This window comes from Typha latifolia, chromosome 5 (genome assembly GCF_019914945.1).
Source record: "Typha latifolia isolate L0001 chromosome 5, TyphaL0001v2, whole genome shotgun sequence".
Taxonomy (NCBI): Eukaryota; Viridiplantae; Streptophyta; class Magnoliopsida; order Poales; family Typhaceae; genus Typha; species Typha latifolia.
The window spans coordinates 15,682,021-15,698,383 of record NC_133090.1 but is presented as its reverse complement, the minus strand read 5'-3'; the positions used below and the strand labels follow the sequence as shown (position 1 = coordinate 15,698,383).

Genomic DNA, 16,363 nt, shown 5'->3' with positions numbered 1-16,363 from the left:
CAAACACTTTCTAAATAAAGAGATACTTAAGTCTCACCAAACTTTAACTAATATAGTAAGCTATCTAGTCTGAGCTTTAAGTTATACGCGTGGCTAAATAATTGCTTCGAACTAATCGCTATCTAGACCTGCTCCAAGCTATTACGTTGCCGAGCTAGTCTTCCAAGTCAATCGCATCGCTAAGCTAACAAACGAGACACCAAATTAGAGAAGAATTAATATGATCATTGAGTTCCACCCTATAATTTTTTTTCATAATAATTATTTAAAATTAATAGTCATAAAGAAAGATACCTAACTCTGATAGAGTTGTAGTAAAGCACTAGATTCTCAAATTCAAAGAAGCAAACGTACAAAGGGAATGGTGAAATCTATATAGGGAATTAGGGAGGATGTACAAAAAGTGGATGCATGCCATGGGTGATGGGCCATACCAGACCTACTGACTGATGGATCCTTTGAATCTAGTTCGTGCCTGCTCCGAATTCTCTGAAGCTACCACCTTCAGTCCTTTACTCTCAAAACAAAAAAGAATACCACCTTCAGTCCTTCCTTGATAGACAGGGCAATCAATCACACTAGAGTGGACCCAATAGGCCCTCCAGTGCATCAACTCATCCAAAAGGAGAGGATTACTTTTCTCCAATTAGATTGGTCTCATGGAGTCCGACACCCACTGCCCGACACGTGTTCAAGGAGTTCAGATGATGCCATGGGACTATGGGATTGGGAGGCACCTTAATAGGGAAATGTTTTCTGGCCTTTGGGCACTTCCAGACACCCCTACTGTATAAACCCTAATCACTGTACACATCTTCTCTCTATTCTGTCGGTTTATTGTAAATATTATCTGTAATAATTTTACTGCAAAGATAAAAGCATGCATGAAAAACATACTGTAGAACTCCCACTCCACTAGGATGGGCCAAGTTTAATATGGATGGATCTTATGATCCTCGAATATGTGTAGAGATACCGATGGAGATCCTTTCACTGTGGGGGTTGATTGGGTGGAAGTGATGTCGACACTGAGAGCAAAAAGGAGGAAAAAGTATTGAGAGGAGTGAAGAAAGCAAAGGAGGTAGAACTCGAGAGAGTCATTTAGGAATCAAGACTTAAATTTTATATTCATTTTGAACGGAATTAGAAAGACCTCAGGTCATACTTATCTATCATCAATATAACATGGCGATAAAATCCCTCTCCCTCTTAAAAATTTCATTTTGTTTAAAAATTCCAGTGCTAGTGCTGCTAGCAGCATTAACTTGGATAGTGTAAACAGCTCCTTTCTAAAACAATAATAATAAGGTGGAAGAATAAGAATATCTAAAGCAAATAGTCTAATTCAACCCAAGCTCTCCGGTTTCCATGTGACACGTATCAGCTTGTCAGATGATAGTGTGCTCACCACCTTCAGCTTCTCTAATCGATCATGAGCTACCCCTACCGCAGTCTCGGAACTCATTATTTTACGCCTGGGTTGGAACGATCTATCTAATTCTTCTGATACTAATTTATCTTTTTCAGTTCATGGATGGCGTTGATGAGACAAGACGTAACACCTGGTCGTCACTAACACCATGACATGTATTGACGATGCCTCACGCCACAAAGCCAACATAAGTGTCTATGTTGGAAGCTGACTTACTTGCATACAGACGAGCATGCAGTGATATCGTCGACTGAGGCTTTGCAGCTCCACTTCCTAATTTGGAGATAAGCTTGGGGAGGTGGCCAAGCACAGGAGAAAAGACATGTCCATAGTGCAACTTGATTGACGTTTTGGAATTGGAGACAACCCAAATCCTCCTGGATTGGATTGGATTGGAATCTCAGGGAATCTCCGGGAATCTGGGAGAGGAGTAATGATTTCTATTGGATTCCTTGGAGAGATTTGGCGATGTGGGTGACTTTGGATTCAGGGTGCTCCAAAAAGCTACCAGATCCAGGCCTTCTCCTTGGGCCGGCCCTAATGTACCCAATGTTATCTAGATCTTTGTAATGCCAAGATGGCCTTCTACGGCTGACATGCATGCTCATTATTTATACATTTTTATTACAAAAATTGGTAGAGAATTGTCATGACCTAATTTGCCTCGGATATCGCAATCTCCACAGAATACGTCGACGTTGGCAGACATGTTTGTCCAAAATTACAAAGAAAAACAAGCTCGAAGCGAGTGCTGTGTGTTAAATACCAACGATCCATGGCCACATTTTTGGCATCGTTGCAGTATTAGTGAGTTAAGCCGTAATACACTACTCTACTAGTATGACTCAATCTCATACATACAACTGATAGCTACAATCAGCTATAGTCACGTAATCGCTAATGGGTCCACCAAACAAATCCACTATTACTGAATGCCACGTGTCTTCGTGAAGACTGGTTAGAAAAGGTACAGAAGATGTTAGAAAGGAATAATGATGTGCTTACAAATATTTTACAAGCTTGTTAATAGTTATGGTTAAGAGATGAAGAGAAAAAAGGTATGAAATATTAATAAGTTGTCACGTTATTTTGTTTAAAGAATATTTGTAAGGTGTTTGGAAGCATAGTATTACTAGGCAGGTAGAAACAAGATATAGGAGTTTGATTCAATTACGAAGTGAGAAGCGGACATTCCTACATTGTCACCAGTGGATTCGTCATAATTCCTCGACTCACTCATATATCTCCCACCCTACCTCCAACGTCTGCAATTAAAGGATTGTCAATATATTTCTTTCATCCATGGAGTTCCACACACAAAGACGCACTCAACCTCTGCAAGTTGCGTGGTCCATGACCCAACCATACACAGACCGTCATCATACTCCAGAGTCGTTGCCATTATAGCATTCATTCAATTGCTTAAATTGATTCGGTTTTATAGGTGGTTTGGGAAGAAAAATATCACAATTGGATGATGCATGTCGCAGTCCGAATTTATTCTATCCCGTCTATAAAATCTATACTCCTCTTCCCCTATTCCTGTGCATCTTAGTTTGCTCCCATAGCTTCACTTGGTTCTCCAGTACACCCATGGATCGCCTCTTACCACTCCTCTCCTTATTGGTAATTAGTTTAAAGAGTCGATCACTTCATTTTATTTGGTTTTGAGATCGAACATGTTTATAAGGGATGTTTTTTTATGTAATATATTAGCCCTCTTAATCGTACCATCTCTTAGGATATATAACTTTATCTTAATCAAGTTAACAAGGATTAATAATTTTGATATATCGTCTCGCTACAAGTGGTTATTATCCAAAATATCGACTGGGATCTAACTAGTCTTATGAACTCTCATTCAGCTCGCGTTAGCAGTAAGCCATGCAGCTGTGCCTCCCCAAGTCTACTGGCACTCTGTCCTGCCTAATACTCCCATGCCAAGCGCCATCACTGATCTCTTAACCTCCAGTCTCTCTCTCTCTCTCTCTCTCTCTCTCTCTCTCTCTCTCTCTCTCTCTAGATCTCTTTCTAATTGTTGTCCATCCTCACCTAACTACAGGAACGCTTGGCCACAAGCAGAAGGTGATGTTTGGAGCGTCTTCCCTTATAGAATTTAAATATAATGGCGCGGCCACCGAAACCCAGCTCCATGAAGATCCTAACGTTGCACTCTTCTTCTTGGAGAAAGATCTCCACCCGGGGGCTAAGATGACCCTACACTTCACTAAGACCACCTCCTCCTCCTCCGCCTTCATTCCCCGCATCGCCGCCAACTCCATCCCTTTCTCCTCTGCCAAGCTACCGCAGATTCTCAACTACTTCTCCATCCAACCAAACTCCATACAAGCTGAGGCTATCAAGAAAATTCTCCTCGACTGTGAGGAACCGGCGGCCAAGGGAGAGAAGAAGTACTGTGCTACCTCCCTCGAGTCCATGGTTGAATTCAGCACGTCGAGCCTTGGAACACACAAAGTTCTCGCAGTGTCGACTACAGTTGGGAAGGAGGAGACGCCGAAGCAGCAGTACACGATCACGGCAGGAGGCGTGCAGAGAATGGCCGGCGATGAGCTCGTGGCATGCCACGCGGAGACCTACGCTTATGCCGTATTCTACTGCCACTTGACGAAGTCGACTAGGGCCTACAAAGTTAAGATGGTCGGCAACGACGGGACCGGTGTGGAGGCAGTGGCGGTGTGCCACACCGACACTGCAGGATGGAACCCTAAGCACATTGCTTTCCAAGTGCTCAATGTGAAACCTGGTACAGTGCCTATCTGCCACTTCATGCCTCAGGGCCAAGTTGTGTGGATCCGCAGCAGTTAAGAGGTAATTTGTTTCTTAAATGGAGCTCACGGTAGGGAGCTCTCATGTGCTTTGAGTGACTTATGGTTTGTGTAAGTGAATTGGGTGCTTTTGTGTCCATTTGTCGTTATGAGCTATGGATTATGTATACACTTCACCAGTCTGTATCAGATAAGACTTAAGCGGAGTGATTAATAAATTCCTACTATATTTGTGGTTGTCGGAAGCATGAGACTAGATACTGTGTTAGATTTGTCGTGGTCATATTGGTGAAGTAAATGCGAGGAAGCGAATGGATGAGATATAGAAAAGCATATCGCACGAGAGAAATGAAGTTAGAAATATAAGCATATTTTGTTGGTCATATTGGTCTATTACTCTCTCTCTCTCTCTCTCTCTCTCTCTCTCTCTCTCTCTCTAAGAACATATAAAATTTTAATATCCCTAAAGGCTGAGGAGGGCTTAATTTAGGCACTCGATCAGCAACCATATCTCTAACTCTTCGCAAGCACTTGACTGTCTGATCGCCCACACTTGAGGAGTTGAAGGTGCAAGAAGTTCCAATCCGTAGTGGGTCAGCAGGATTTGATGCAACCACGATGGGCACGAATTTAATTAAACTTCCATCTAAGTTAATTATAAAAAGATATTAATATCATTATTCTGATATATATACATTATTTCCAATTAAGTATATATACGTCTTTTATTTGATAAATTATTAAGATAATATAATTATCAAAAAATTGCGTGCAAGGTAATATATTTTAAAAATAAATAATTACCTATTAAACTGGTAATATATTTTACTTTTTTGCATTCATATTATACCGTTGAGGATCTTAATCGTTAGCTCCACATTAAATCCATTGATAAACACTTAGCCCCTCAATAAGGGTGGAATATGTATAATTATTCTAATTTTTAATGCAAGACGAAGAGAGATAATACTAGTATAAGCTATTCTAATATTTAATTTAATATTAGTATAAGGAGTGATAATTATATTTGATGTGACATAAGTTTATTAAAGTATTAAAGAATAATAAATTTGTATTAAAAATTGATGATGTTTTATATCAAATGACATAAATATCCTTGATTGGCTTATAGTAGTAGTAGTAGTAATATATATTTATCTAAAACTATAATACTTTTTGTTACAAAGTGCACACTTAAAATACTTCGTATACTTGCACAAAGAAAAAACATATTGCACTGCGGGGTAATGTGGAGTTATAAACCCACAAAAATATAAGCCCACACATCGGGGTTATAATTTTTTATTATAACTGCGTTCTTACTGAACTCTATATCCCCACAATTATTATATTTAAAATACTTTTTACACTTGCCCCCTCCATAAAAATTAAAATTTACAATCACACATTGAACAAGCCCTACTTCTCTGCATTAGCCATTTCCTCTCATTATGCCGCACTACTGGTGAATGCCCATGCATTCTTTTGCACTGCTAATAAATATCCATGCATTCTGCCTCATTGCTAGTGAATATCCATACATCCATGTATTCTGCTACACTATTAGTACCCACAGATTACTTTGCACTGCAAGAAAATGTAAGCTCGCACTGACTATCAAAAATTTCAGGCATGCTACTTATAAATTATAAAATAAATCTGCTCTACATATTGATATAGATAAATACTAAGGTCTATATAAAATAAGTCCGCAATGCATGGAAATATAAGTAGATGTGATCATCAGGCGGATTCGGGCCGGGCTTTTCGGGCCAACCGAATTTAAATATTTGTTCACGACCCGACCCACCAATTACTCAGGCTAGGCCGGGTTCGAGTCAAGCTAGAATATTCTAGCCTATTATCGCCCACTAGCCCATTACATATTAGGCTTGGGTTGGGTATAATAGCTCTAACATAATGCGTTAAATATAAAAATTATTATATTTTATTAGGCCGAGTTTAATGGGCTTATATGATGATATTTTAGTTATCTTTAATGGAAACATACATATATATTGATATATAGTTTACTAACTATCTAATGTGAGACTAAAATAATTATATGAATATGTATGTATTATGGGTTGGGCTATAAATGAAAGTAGTGGATCGGGCTTTCATGCCGGGCCGAGCAGGCAAAGGCTTAGCCCATGCCGCCCACTACCATATCAGGCTTGGGTCGGGCTGGGCCTAAATCGAGCTCGGGTCGGGCTTAGTCCGGTTACATCCGGACGGGTTCGGGCCGGGTTTGAGCTAGTTGGGCCTAATGATCATGTCTAAATATAAGTCTATACTTACTACCAAAATATTAATGAACGCATATATACCTATAAATCATAAAATAAATCTACACTATATATTATTAATAATAAATATTAAATACTATAGAAAATAAGTCTACGCTATATATTGTAAGCCGGAACTAACTACTGAAAAATTCCTTACTCAAAGAAAAGAACAAGCCGTGAGGCATATCAAAAGATAGAAATATATTTCAAAAAAAAAAAAATTGCTCTCATACGTGAAAAAATAAAGATGTGTGAAAACAAAGGAAGCGGCGTCGTGGTTGGTGAAGGCAGGGAGAGGAAGCCATCGCTTTTTTTTTTCTAGAGAAAAGAGAGAGGAGAGAGAGCGAAAGGGGAAACGCAATGGATGATGGGAAACGATGGAGTCCAGCCTAAAATCCAGTGGATGATGATGGACACGTAATCGGAGGAGGAGGAGGCATCTGGTGTCGACGTGGATGTCTGCTACGACTTCCTTTCCGGTCAACGTTGCAACAAGGGGCAGTGGAGCCCACCTTGCAATTTAGGAGAGAGAGATGTACCGTAGCTTAGCTGATACGATCGATAATTATGTGATATCACCGTAAAAAATAAAACGGTAATCTTAAGTTATTAATAAATTAATTTTAAAAAAATTATAAAATAAGATAAGAAAAAAATATTAAATTGGTATACTAAAATAAGATAAATTATTATTTAGTTATTATACAGAATAAATATATTTTTATTTTATAAGTGAACAGGGCTTATTTCTAACGAACACTCAAGAAATCAACAATTACTGAACACACCAAGTATCTCTATTAAGACTGGTTAGAAAAAGCATTGAAGATTTTAGAAAAGTATAATGATGTGCGTACAAATATTTTACAAAGCTTATTAATAGTTATATATGGTTAAGATTCCAAGAGAAAAGGTTTCAAATATTAATAACTTGTCACGTTATTTTGTTTATAGACAAGTTGTAAAGTGTTTGAAAGCATAGTATTACAAGGTAGAAAATATAAAAGTTTCAATCAATCATAAAGTGAGACATAGGCATCCCTACATTGTTACCAGTGGATTCTTCATTCCTTGACTCAGGTATCTCCCAACCTACCTCCAACATCTGCAATTAAAGGAGAGGGAAAAGATGGTCACTATATTTCTTTCACTTATGGAGACACACAAAGACTTACTCCGTTGAAGATTGGCTCGAATAAAAAAAATTGTTCGAATGGGTTAACGTCCTTCGAACATGTTTACTGTATATTGCTAACGTTCTGGATTTATGTTCAGGCATTTGAACAATATTTATCTCTATTTGAGTGGTATGGAGATGTTCGAATGATGCGAGAGTTTGGAAGGAGTCGTGTTTGAAATTCGTGCAAACAACGGTTTGGAATGTCATCCACCTATTCGAACTACCGGCTGATTTTTTTCTCCTCCAAGTCTTGCCTATAATAGATTAATTAGTTTTAGGGCATGTGCGATAACCGCCATTGTATTAAGGGAGATTAGGGTGTGGAAACCATTTGTACTTAGTTTTGGATTAGTATATTAAAGCTTTGCACTGTCCGTAGATATATGCACATCACTAAATCACGTAAATTCTATCTCTTTTTTTTTCTAATTGATTGCTATTACCCTACCGTTAATATCATATTTGTGGTTTTTCTATTTAAATTATTTTTATCCTTTACTATTCTATTTGTATTTTTGTGCAGGTGCTTGAGATTGCTTCGGCTGCACTCCCATTGGAATTTTGCACAGCACACACAACCTCTGGAAATTGCGTGTCCACGACCCAACCATACACGGTCCGCCATCAAACTCCAGGAGCCATTGCTTAAATTAATTTCTGTTTTACAGGTTGTCTGGAAAAAATATCAGCCACGGATGAGCATGCATGGGTCGCAGTCCCAATTTATTCTATCCCGTCTATAAAATCTATACTCCTCTTCCCCTATTCCTGTGCATCTAAGTTTGTTCCCTTAGCTTCACTTGGTTCTCCAGTACACTCATGGATCGCCTCTTACCACTCCTCTCCTTCTTATTGGTAATTAGTTTAAAGAGTCGATCACTCTAGTTTTTTTTTAAAAAAAATTCTTCTTTTATTATGTTTTGAGATAGAACATGTTATAAGGGAGGGTTATTATGTCATATTTTAGCCATATTGATCGTACCATTTCTTAGGATATATATAATTTTGATCAAGTTAACAAGGATTGATATTTTTGATATATCGTATCGCTACAAGTAGCTGTTATTCAAAATACCGACTGGGATATAACTAGTATATATTATGAACTCTCTTCAGCTCGCGTTAGCAGTAAGCCATGCAGCTGTACCTCCCCAAGTCTACTGGCACTCTGTCCTGCCGAATACTCCCATGCCAAGCGCCATCACTGATCTCTTAACCTCCAGTCTCTCTCTCTATCTCTCTCTCAATCTCTTTCTCTCTCTCTCTCTCTCTAGATCTCTCTCTGATTGTTGTCCATCCTCACTTAACTACAGGAACGCTTGGCCACAAGCAGCAGATGATCGTTGAATTGTCTGTCGCTGGAAATAAAGATTATAATTCCGCGGCCACCGAAACCCAGCTCCATGCCTATCCTAACGTTGCAGTATTCTTCTTCTTGGAGAAAGATCTCCACCAGGGAGATAAGATGACCCTACACTTCACTAAGACTACCTCGGCCACCTTCCTTCCCCGTACCGCCGCCAACTCCATCCCTTTCTCCTCTGCCAAGCTACCGCAGATTCTCAACTACTTCTCCATCCAACCAAACTCTATCGAAGCTGAGGCTATCAAGGAAACCCTCCTCGAGTGTGAGGAACCGGCGGCCAAGGGAGAGAAGAAGTACTGTGCTACCTCGCTCGAGTCCATGGTTGAATTCAGCACGTCGAGCCTTGGAACACACAACGTTCTCGCAGTTTCGACTACAGTTCGGAAGGAGGAGACGCCAAAGCAGCAGTATACGATCACGACAGGAGGCGTGCAGAGAATGGCTGGCGATGAGCTCGTCGCATGCCACGCAGAGACCTACGCTTATGCCGTGTTTTACTGCCACTTGACGAAGTCGACTAAGGCGTACAAAGTTAAGATGGTCGGCAACGATGGGACCGCGGTGGAGGCAGTGGCGGTGTGCCACACCGATACTGCAGGATGGAACCCTAAGCACCTTGCTTTCCAAATGCTCAATGTGAAACCTGGGACAGTGCCTATCTGCCACTTCATGCCTCAGGGCCAAGTTGTGTGGAGCCGCAGGAGCTAAGAGGTAGTTTGTTTCCTTGGAGCTCACGGTAGGAGCTCCTCTGTTTTGTAATTTAGTATCTATGCAGTGTCTTATGTGCTTTGAGTGGCTTTTGGTTTGTGTAAGTGAATGGGTGCTTTTGTGTCCATTTGTCGCCGTTATGGGCTATGTATATGTATACACTTCCAGTCTGTATCAGATAAGAGGAGTGATAAATAAAATCCTACTATGTTTGTGGTTGTTGGAAGCATGAGACTAGATACTATGTTTGTAGTAGAGATTTTACCGTGGTCATACTGGTGAAGTAAATGCGAGGAAGCGAATGAATGAGATATAGAAAGCATATCGAGAGAAATGAAGTTAGAAATATAAGCATATATTGTTGGTAATTCAGACCAATGAAGTTGAAGGAAGATAAAGTCTTTCACTGGCAAAGTGTGTCAGATAGTGGATTTCTTCTAACACTTGAAAGAGTTAAATATATAGAGAGAGAGTAAAACGAGTTGAAGAGTTGAAGGTGCAAGGAGTTCCAAACAGGATTTGATGCAAGCACGGTGAACACGAATTTGCTAGGACCAGGCAAGTTAGAACAAAATTATTTCTGTTTTGGATCTCATCCCATCAGTCTCCTCGGAGCCTATCCCTGCTCCTCAATTACCCACGAATGAGAAGAATTAATTCTATGGTTATAGTAATTAATCTAAATATAAGGCAGTTTTCCTAGTAAGTGGCAGTATGTTAACTTATCAACTATTTTAAAAGTTTAAATTGTAACTTAAAAGTAAAGAATAACAGCTATTATTTGTAGAGTTTTTGGCAAGTTAACACAATATATTCAGAGGACAACTAATTGTATCTCTCAAAAATTAAAGAATAATTAACAAGAACTAGTTGTATTACTCGGAATCGGGGGATCATCGTTTAGATTTTCATTGAGAGATCATCAGAATAAGCAAAGGGACGTCATCCTCGGAAGGAAGGAAGGATGAGGTTTAAAAAAGAACAAGCAAGCACGTTTACATCGAAAGAAGAGATGAAAGTAATAGTTTTGTATTAACAAGGACAATAGTGCAAAATTTGGCTGATTCCCTTTTATATGTCGGTAAGGGAACATGACAAAGTAAGTTGGGTGCTATCGAACCAACAAAGAGAGGAGAGGTTTACAAACGATATATACGTTCGAAAAAGAGAATACGCATCTGATCAATATTGCCAACTTGTGCTAGCTGACATTTTAAGCACGTAGGCAATGCCAACCAAATGGCACCGGGAGTCAAAAATTGTTCTAGAGATAAATTCGCTGGAGGCTTATAAGATCTGCAAAGAAGGAGTGGAGCCCCCTTAAAGAGTACGTAACATAGTGGGAGAGTGTAGGGCTCTTATGAGAACCTTTAATGAGGTTAAGGTCCAAGACATTATACGGGGTGAAACTTGGCGGCAAATTGGGTTGCTCACCGGGGCAAATTTGGATCGAAAATTTGTTTTCTTGGGCCTCTCGACCAACTCCCATCAGAACTATGTACAATTTTGTCTTTTGACTCTGGTGGTAGTATTGTTGACAACGAGGTAACTCAAAGTTAAATACAAAGCTCTTTCTCCTTAAGAAAAAAAAAACGTTTTGCCAACCAAATAGTTTGTTGTCGAATGAAAAAAAAAATGTTTTATTTCATCTACTCAAAGGACGCATTATTTATCACCCAAAAAATTGCTGAGAGGGTTACCCATGAGATGATCAACGGTAGACTAAGATCTTGTTTGCTTTGAGTTCAGAAACCTTCCTAAACTAATTTAGTAACCGAACATCTTTTTATCTTATATCTAACCAAATTCACTCTTAAAAAAATTAACATTAAAAAATAAAACTAATTAATCGAGTTTCGGACTTAGCCTCAAACAAAACAATGCTAAATTAAATGAGAGATAAAAGTTTGGGAAGAACTCAGAAAGATGCTGTCTTCATCGTTCCTTTGCTATTTATAGAATATATGGCTCTTACGTATCATCTTCCAATTGGTTTACATATCTAAACAAAGTCTTAACAAAATAGTAAACTCCTAATCACCTTTAGCTGACACGCAGCCATATCTTCTAATACCTATTTCAAATGCATAAATGATTCTGTCTTGAAGCATAAATTTGCAGCAGGAGACGAAATCGATTGGACTTTTAGTGAGAATATCAGCAACTTGTCGTTATTTGGGAAGATTATGAACTAAAATATCGCGAGCCACCTTCTTTCTAACAAAGTGGTAGTAGATCTGTGTATGTTTATTTCTCGCATGGAAAACTAGATTGGAGGCCAAATATATAACTAACTGACATGTTATCACACCAAACTGGATTTGAGCTTGTGATCTATATTATGCTTCCCTGTAAGACTTGGCCACTGTTTATTACTTCTTAGAGCTTCATGAGATCTATTGTGCCAAGCAAGAGGTGCTCGTTTGAGGTCATAAAAAGACTTTATAATTCTCTTGATATTTATCCTTTTCACCTCATGGATGGCATTGATGAGACAAGAAATAACATCTCGCCGTCACTAACACCATGACATGTATTGATGATGCCTTTTGGCACTGTGCCAACATGGGTAGTGTCTATGTAAGCTCACTTGCATGCAAATGAGCAAGCAACGGAATCACCGACTGAGGCTTGTAGCTCCACTCCTTAATTTGGAGATAAGCACATGAGAAAAGACATGTCCTTAGTGCAACTTGATTGACGTTTTGGAGACAAAGGCAAATCCTTCTGGATTGGAATTTCTCCGAATCTGGGAGAGGAGTAATGATTTCTATTGTATTCCTTGGAGAGATTTGGCGACGTGGGTGACTTTGGATTGGAGTTCCAGTCGTGTCAGGGTTCTCATAATTTCCAAACCAAATGCTCCCAAAAGGGTCATTTAGGTTTTCCTCAAGTGTTCGACCTAAAGCCACCAGATCTAGGGGTTCTCCTTGGGCCGGGCCAAACAATTCCTGGGGTTGACCTTAGCCCAAGTCCAACCCTAATATGGCCGAAGCTAGCTAGGGCCCATGGCCATGGACGAGATCTTTACAATGCCACGATGGCCTTTCACACGTCCTAAGTTGCCTCACATATTACAAGATCTGTTCTCCAAACGCTACAGAATACGTGGGCAGATCTGTTTGGCAAAAAATGAGCAAAGAAAAACGAGGTCGAAGCATGTGATATGTGTTGAATACTAACTGCATGCCCATGCTCATATTTATGGCATCGTCCAAAATTACTTATGTGGCTTCCAAAACTTAGTAGGTTTCCATGACCATAGGCAATTTTATAAGGTCAATTCCACGTATATTGCCAACTTTGCTATTACGGTATTACCACATGGAACAATTAAGTAGGACATCCCGAACCTTGTCATCTTCTAAGGGGTCCTAAATAATTAATGGTGATTAGACTGCATACCAAACTAACCATGGATAATGGACAGGCAACCGCTTAATTGACTTAATAATACCCACAAAGACACACGTACGACTACAATCTCACGCGTACACCTGATAGCTCCGATCAGCTATATAGCCAGGTAAGTGTTAATGATTCCGCCAAACAAATCTACTGTTACGTTAGATACATATAATTATAGTAATAAAGATTAGAAGAAATATATAATTTTAATGTGTATGACAATTTCTACATTTTAGTATTACTTATAAGATCTAAGAACATATAACAATTTCATTCAATTACAAAGTAAGACATGAAATTCCTACATTGTCACCTGTGGATTCATGGTTTCTCTGACTCGTATTATCTCCCCCCCTAACTCCAACCTCTGCAATTAAAGGCGAGGAAAAAGATGGTCGATATATTTCTTTCACCCACGGAGACACACAGAGACGCACACCTGCAGGTTGCGTGGTCTACAACGCAGCCGTACAGTACACCAAGAGAGGATCCCCAAATCGAACTCCGGAGCCATTGCCATAATAGCATTCAATGGCGTGAGCCGTGGACAGTTGAGTTGGTTAATTTAATACGGTCCTCTTTATTGGCGGTGTGGAAAAAGATATCAACCTATGCATGATGCATTCGCAGTCCCACTCGATTCTATTCCAGTCTATAAAATCTATACCTCCTCTTCCCATACTCCTAAGTTTGTGCTTGGCTTCAGTTTGGTCTCCAGGGCACTCATGGCTCTCCTCTTACCACTCCTTTCCTTCCTATTGGTAATTACTTTAAAGAGTCACTTTAGTTTTATTTTTCTTCTTCTTATACTAGGCTTCGAGATAGGGCATGTTATATGGGTGGCTTTTATCAGTCATATTTTAGTCGTATTGATCGTACCATTTCTTAGGATATATATATATAAACTTTATCTTGATTAAGTTAAACAAGAATTGATATTTCTGATATATCGTATCACTACAAGTAGCTGTTATTTAACTGGGATCTAATTAACTAGTGTTGTGAATTCTCATCCAGCTCGCTTTAGCAGTAAGCCATGCAGCTCTACCTCCCCAAGTCTATTGGCACTCTGTCCTGCCGAATACTCCCATGCCAAGCGCCATCGCTGATCTCTTAACCTCCGGTCTCTCTCTCTCTCTCTCTCTCTCTCTCTCTCTCTCTCTCTCTCTCTCTCTCTCTCTCTAATTGGTCTCCTTCCTCTCTTAACGACAGGAACGCTTGATGAGAAGACCACCGTCACCGTAGGGAAGGGAGGTATCAACGTAAATGCAGGCAAAGGAAAGCCTGGCGGCACAACCGTCGGTGTCAGCAAGGGAGGCGTTCACGTCAGCACCGGCAAGGGGAAGCCTGGTGGCACTACCGTCGGAGTCGGCAAGGGAGGCGTTCACGTCAGCACCGGCAAGGGGAAGCCTGGTGGCACCAACGTCCACGTCACCCCCGGAGGTGTTGGCGTCAACGTGGGGCCCAAAGGCCACAAGAAGCCGGTGATCGTTCGAGTGGCTCCTGGGAAAAGCCCCTTTATTTATAATTACGCGGCCACTGAAACCCAGCTCCACGACGATCCTAACGTTGCACTATTCTTCTTGGAGAAAGATCTCCACCCGGGAGTTAAGATGACCCTACACTTCACTAAGACCACCTCCGCCACCTTCCTTCCCCGCACCGCCGCCAACTCCATCCCTTTCTCCTCTGCCAAGCTACCGCAGATTCTCAACTACTTCTCCATCCAACCAAACTCTATCGAAGCTGAGGCTATCAAGGAAACCCTCCTCGAGTGTGAGGAACCGGCGGCCAAGGGAGAGAAGAAGTATTGTGCCACCTCGCTCGAGTCCATGGTTGAATTCAGCACGTCGAGCCTTGGAACACACAACGTTCTCGCAGTGTCGACTACAGTTGGGAAGGAGGAGACGCCAAAGCAGCAGTATACGATCACGGCAGGAGGCGTGCAGAGAATGGCTGGCGATGAGCTCGTCGCATGCCACGCAGAGACCTACGCTTATGCCGTGTTCTACTGCCACTTGACGAAGTCGACTAAGGCGTACAAAGTTAAGATGGTCGGCAAAGACGGGACCGCGGTGGAGGCAGTGGCGGTGTGCCACACCGATACTGCAGGATGGAACCCTAAGCACCTTGCTTTCCAAGTGCTCAATGTGAAGCCTGGTTCAGTGCCTATCTGCCACTTCCTGCCTCAGGACCACGTTGTGTGGAGCCGCAGCAGTTAAGAGGTGGTTTGTTTCATAAATAGAGCTCGCAGTGGGAGCTCTGTAGTATAGCAATTTATCATCCATACAGTGCGTCTTATGTTCTTTGAGTGGCTTATGATTTGTGTATGTGAATGGGGTGGTTTTGTGTCCATTTGTCGTTATGGGCTGTGGATATGTATACCTTTCCAGTCTATATCAAATAAGAGCAGTGATAAATAAACTCCTACTCTGTTTGTGGTTGTTGGAAGCATGAGCCTAGATACTATGTTTCTAGTAGTGATTTGTCGTGGTCATACTGGTGAAGTAAATGCGAGGATGCGAATCAATGAGATATACAAAGCATATCAAGAGAGATGAAGTTTGAAATATAAGCATATAGTGTTGGTAACTCAGACCATTGAAGTTAAAAGGAAGACAAGTCTCACTAGCGAAGAGTGTGAGATAGTGGACTTCTTCTAAGACCTTTTTTTTTGGAGAAGATTCTAAATTAAACCCTCAACCTTTCATCAGTAGGTTGTCAAAGTATAGCAGATTCCAAAAATTCGGAGGAAGAGGTCCATCTGGCCCCAAAACAAAACTGCTAGTAGCTATTCCTGCAGCCTAGTCAATAACCTGGTTACCCTCTCTAAGTATATGTTGCACTCGAAAATCTTGGAATCTATTAGCAAGCTTTAAGCATTGTACTATCATATTCCGTACCTTCCACGGGCCAGTGGCTTCTCCTTTGAGAATTTCAATAAGCTCCAAAGAAATAGTCTCAATAATCGTTCTGTATTGCTGACCAATTGTAGACCTATCTAGACTTAACAAACGGCCCAGCCCGTGCCTGGCCCGGTTTAAACTGGGCTAAGCCCGGCTAGAACCCGGTTTAGGCCCGGCCTGACCCAAGCCCAAACTACCCACGGGTGGCACGGGTCAGCCCTTTGCCCGCCCGACTCGGCACAGAAGCCCGCAACTAGGCCCGCCCGTTCTGCTACAATAAAAACCA

At 40.7% G+C, this 16,363-nt stretch overlaps 3 protein-coding genes across 3 annotated transcripts; all 3 read left to right on the top strand.

The window, feature by feature from the left end:
- The first annotated feature begins 2,852 nt into the window (after nucleotides 1–2,852).
- LOC140789334 (BURP domain-containing protein 3-like) lies at nucleotides 2,853–4,546 on the top strand. Its single transcript, XM_073138998.1, has 3 exons — nucleotides 2,853–3,058; nucleotides 3,298–3,403; nucleotides 3,495–4,546. The coding sequence occupies exons 1-3, from the start codon at nucleotides 3,026–3,028 to the stop codon at nucleotides 4,256–4,258; spliced, it is 903 nt and encodes a 300-aa protein (XP_072995099.1). The 5' UTR covers nucleotides 2,853–3,025; the 3' UTR covers nucleotides 4,259–4,546.
- A 3,706-nt stretch (nucleotides 4,547–8,252) lies between these two features.
- On the top strand, nucleotides 8,253–9,989 carry LOC140787936 (BURP domain-containing protein 3-like). The gene is made up of 3 exons (XM_073136974.1): nucleotides 8,253–8,544; nucleotides 8,806–8,911; nucleotides 9,003–9,989. The coding sequence occupies exons 1-3, from the start codon at nucleotides 8,509–8,511 to the stop codon at nucleotides 9,761–9,763; spliced, it is 903 nt and encodes a 300-aa protein (XP_072993075.1). The 5' UTR covers nucleotides 8,253–8,508; the 3' UTR covers nucleotides 9,764–9,989.
- Nucleotides 9,990–13,773: 3,784 nt separating this feature from the next.
- Nucleotides 13,774–15,622, top strand: LOC140789930 (BURP domain-containing protein 3-like). Its single transcript, XM_073139844.1, has 3 exons — nucleotides 13,774–13,932; nucleotides 14,189–14,294; nucleotides 14,384–15,622. The coding sequence occupies exons 1-3, from the start codon at nucleotides 13,783–13,785 to the stop codon at nucleotides 15,391–15,393; spliced, it is 1,266 nt and encodes a 421-aa protein (XP_072995945.1). The 5' UTR covers nucleotides 13,774–13,782; the 3' UTR covers nucleotides 15,394–15,622.
- Nucleotides 15,623–16,363: the final 741 nt, after the last annotated feature.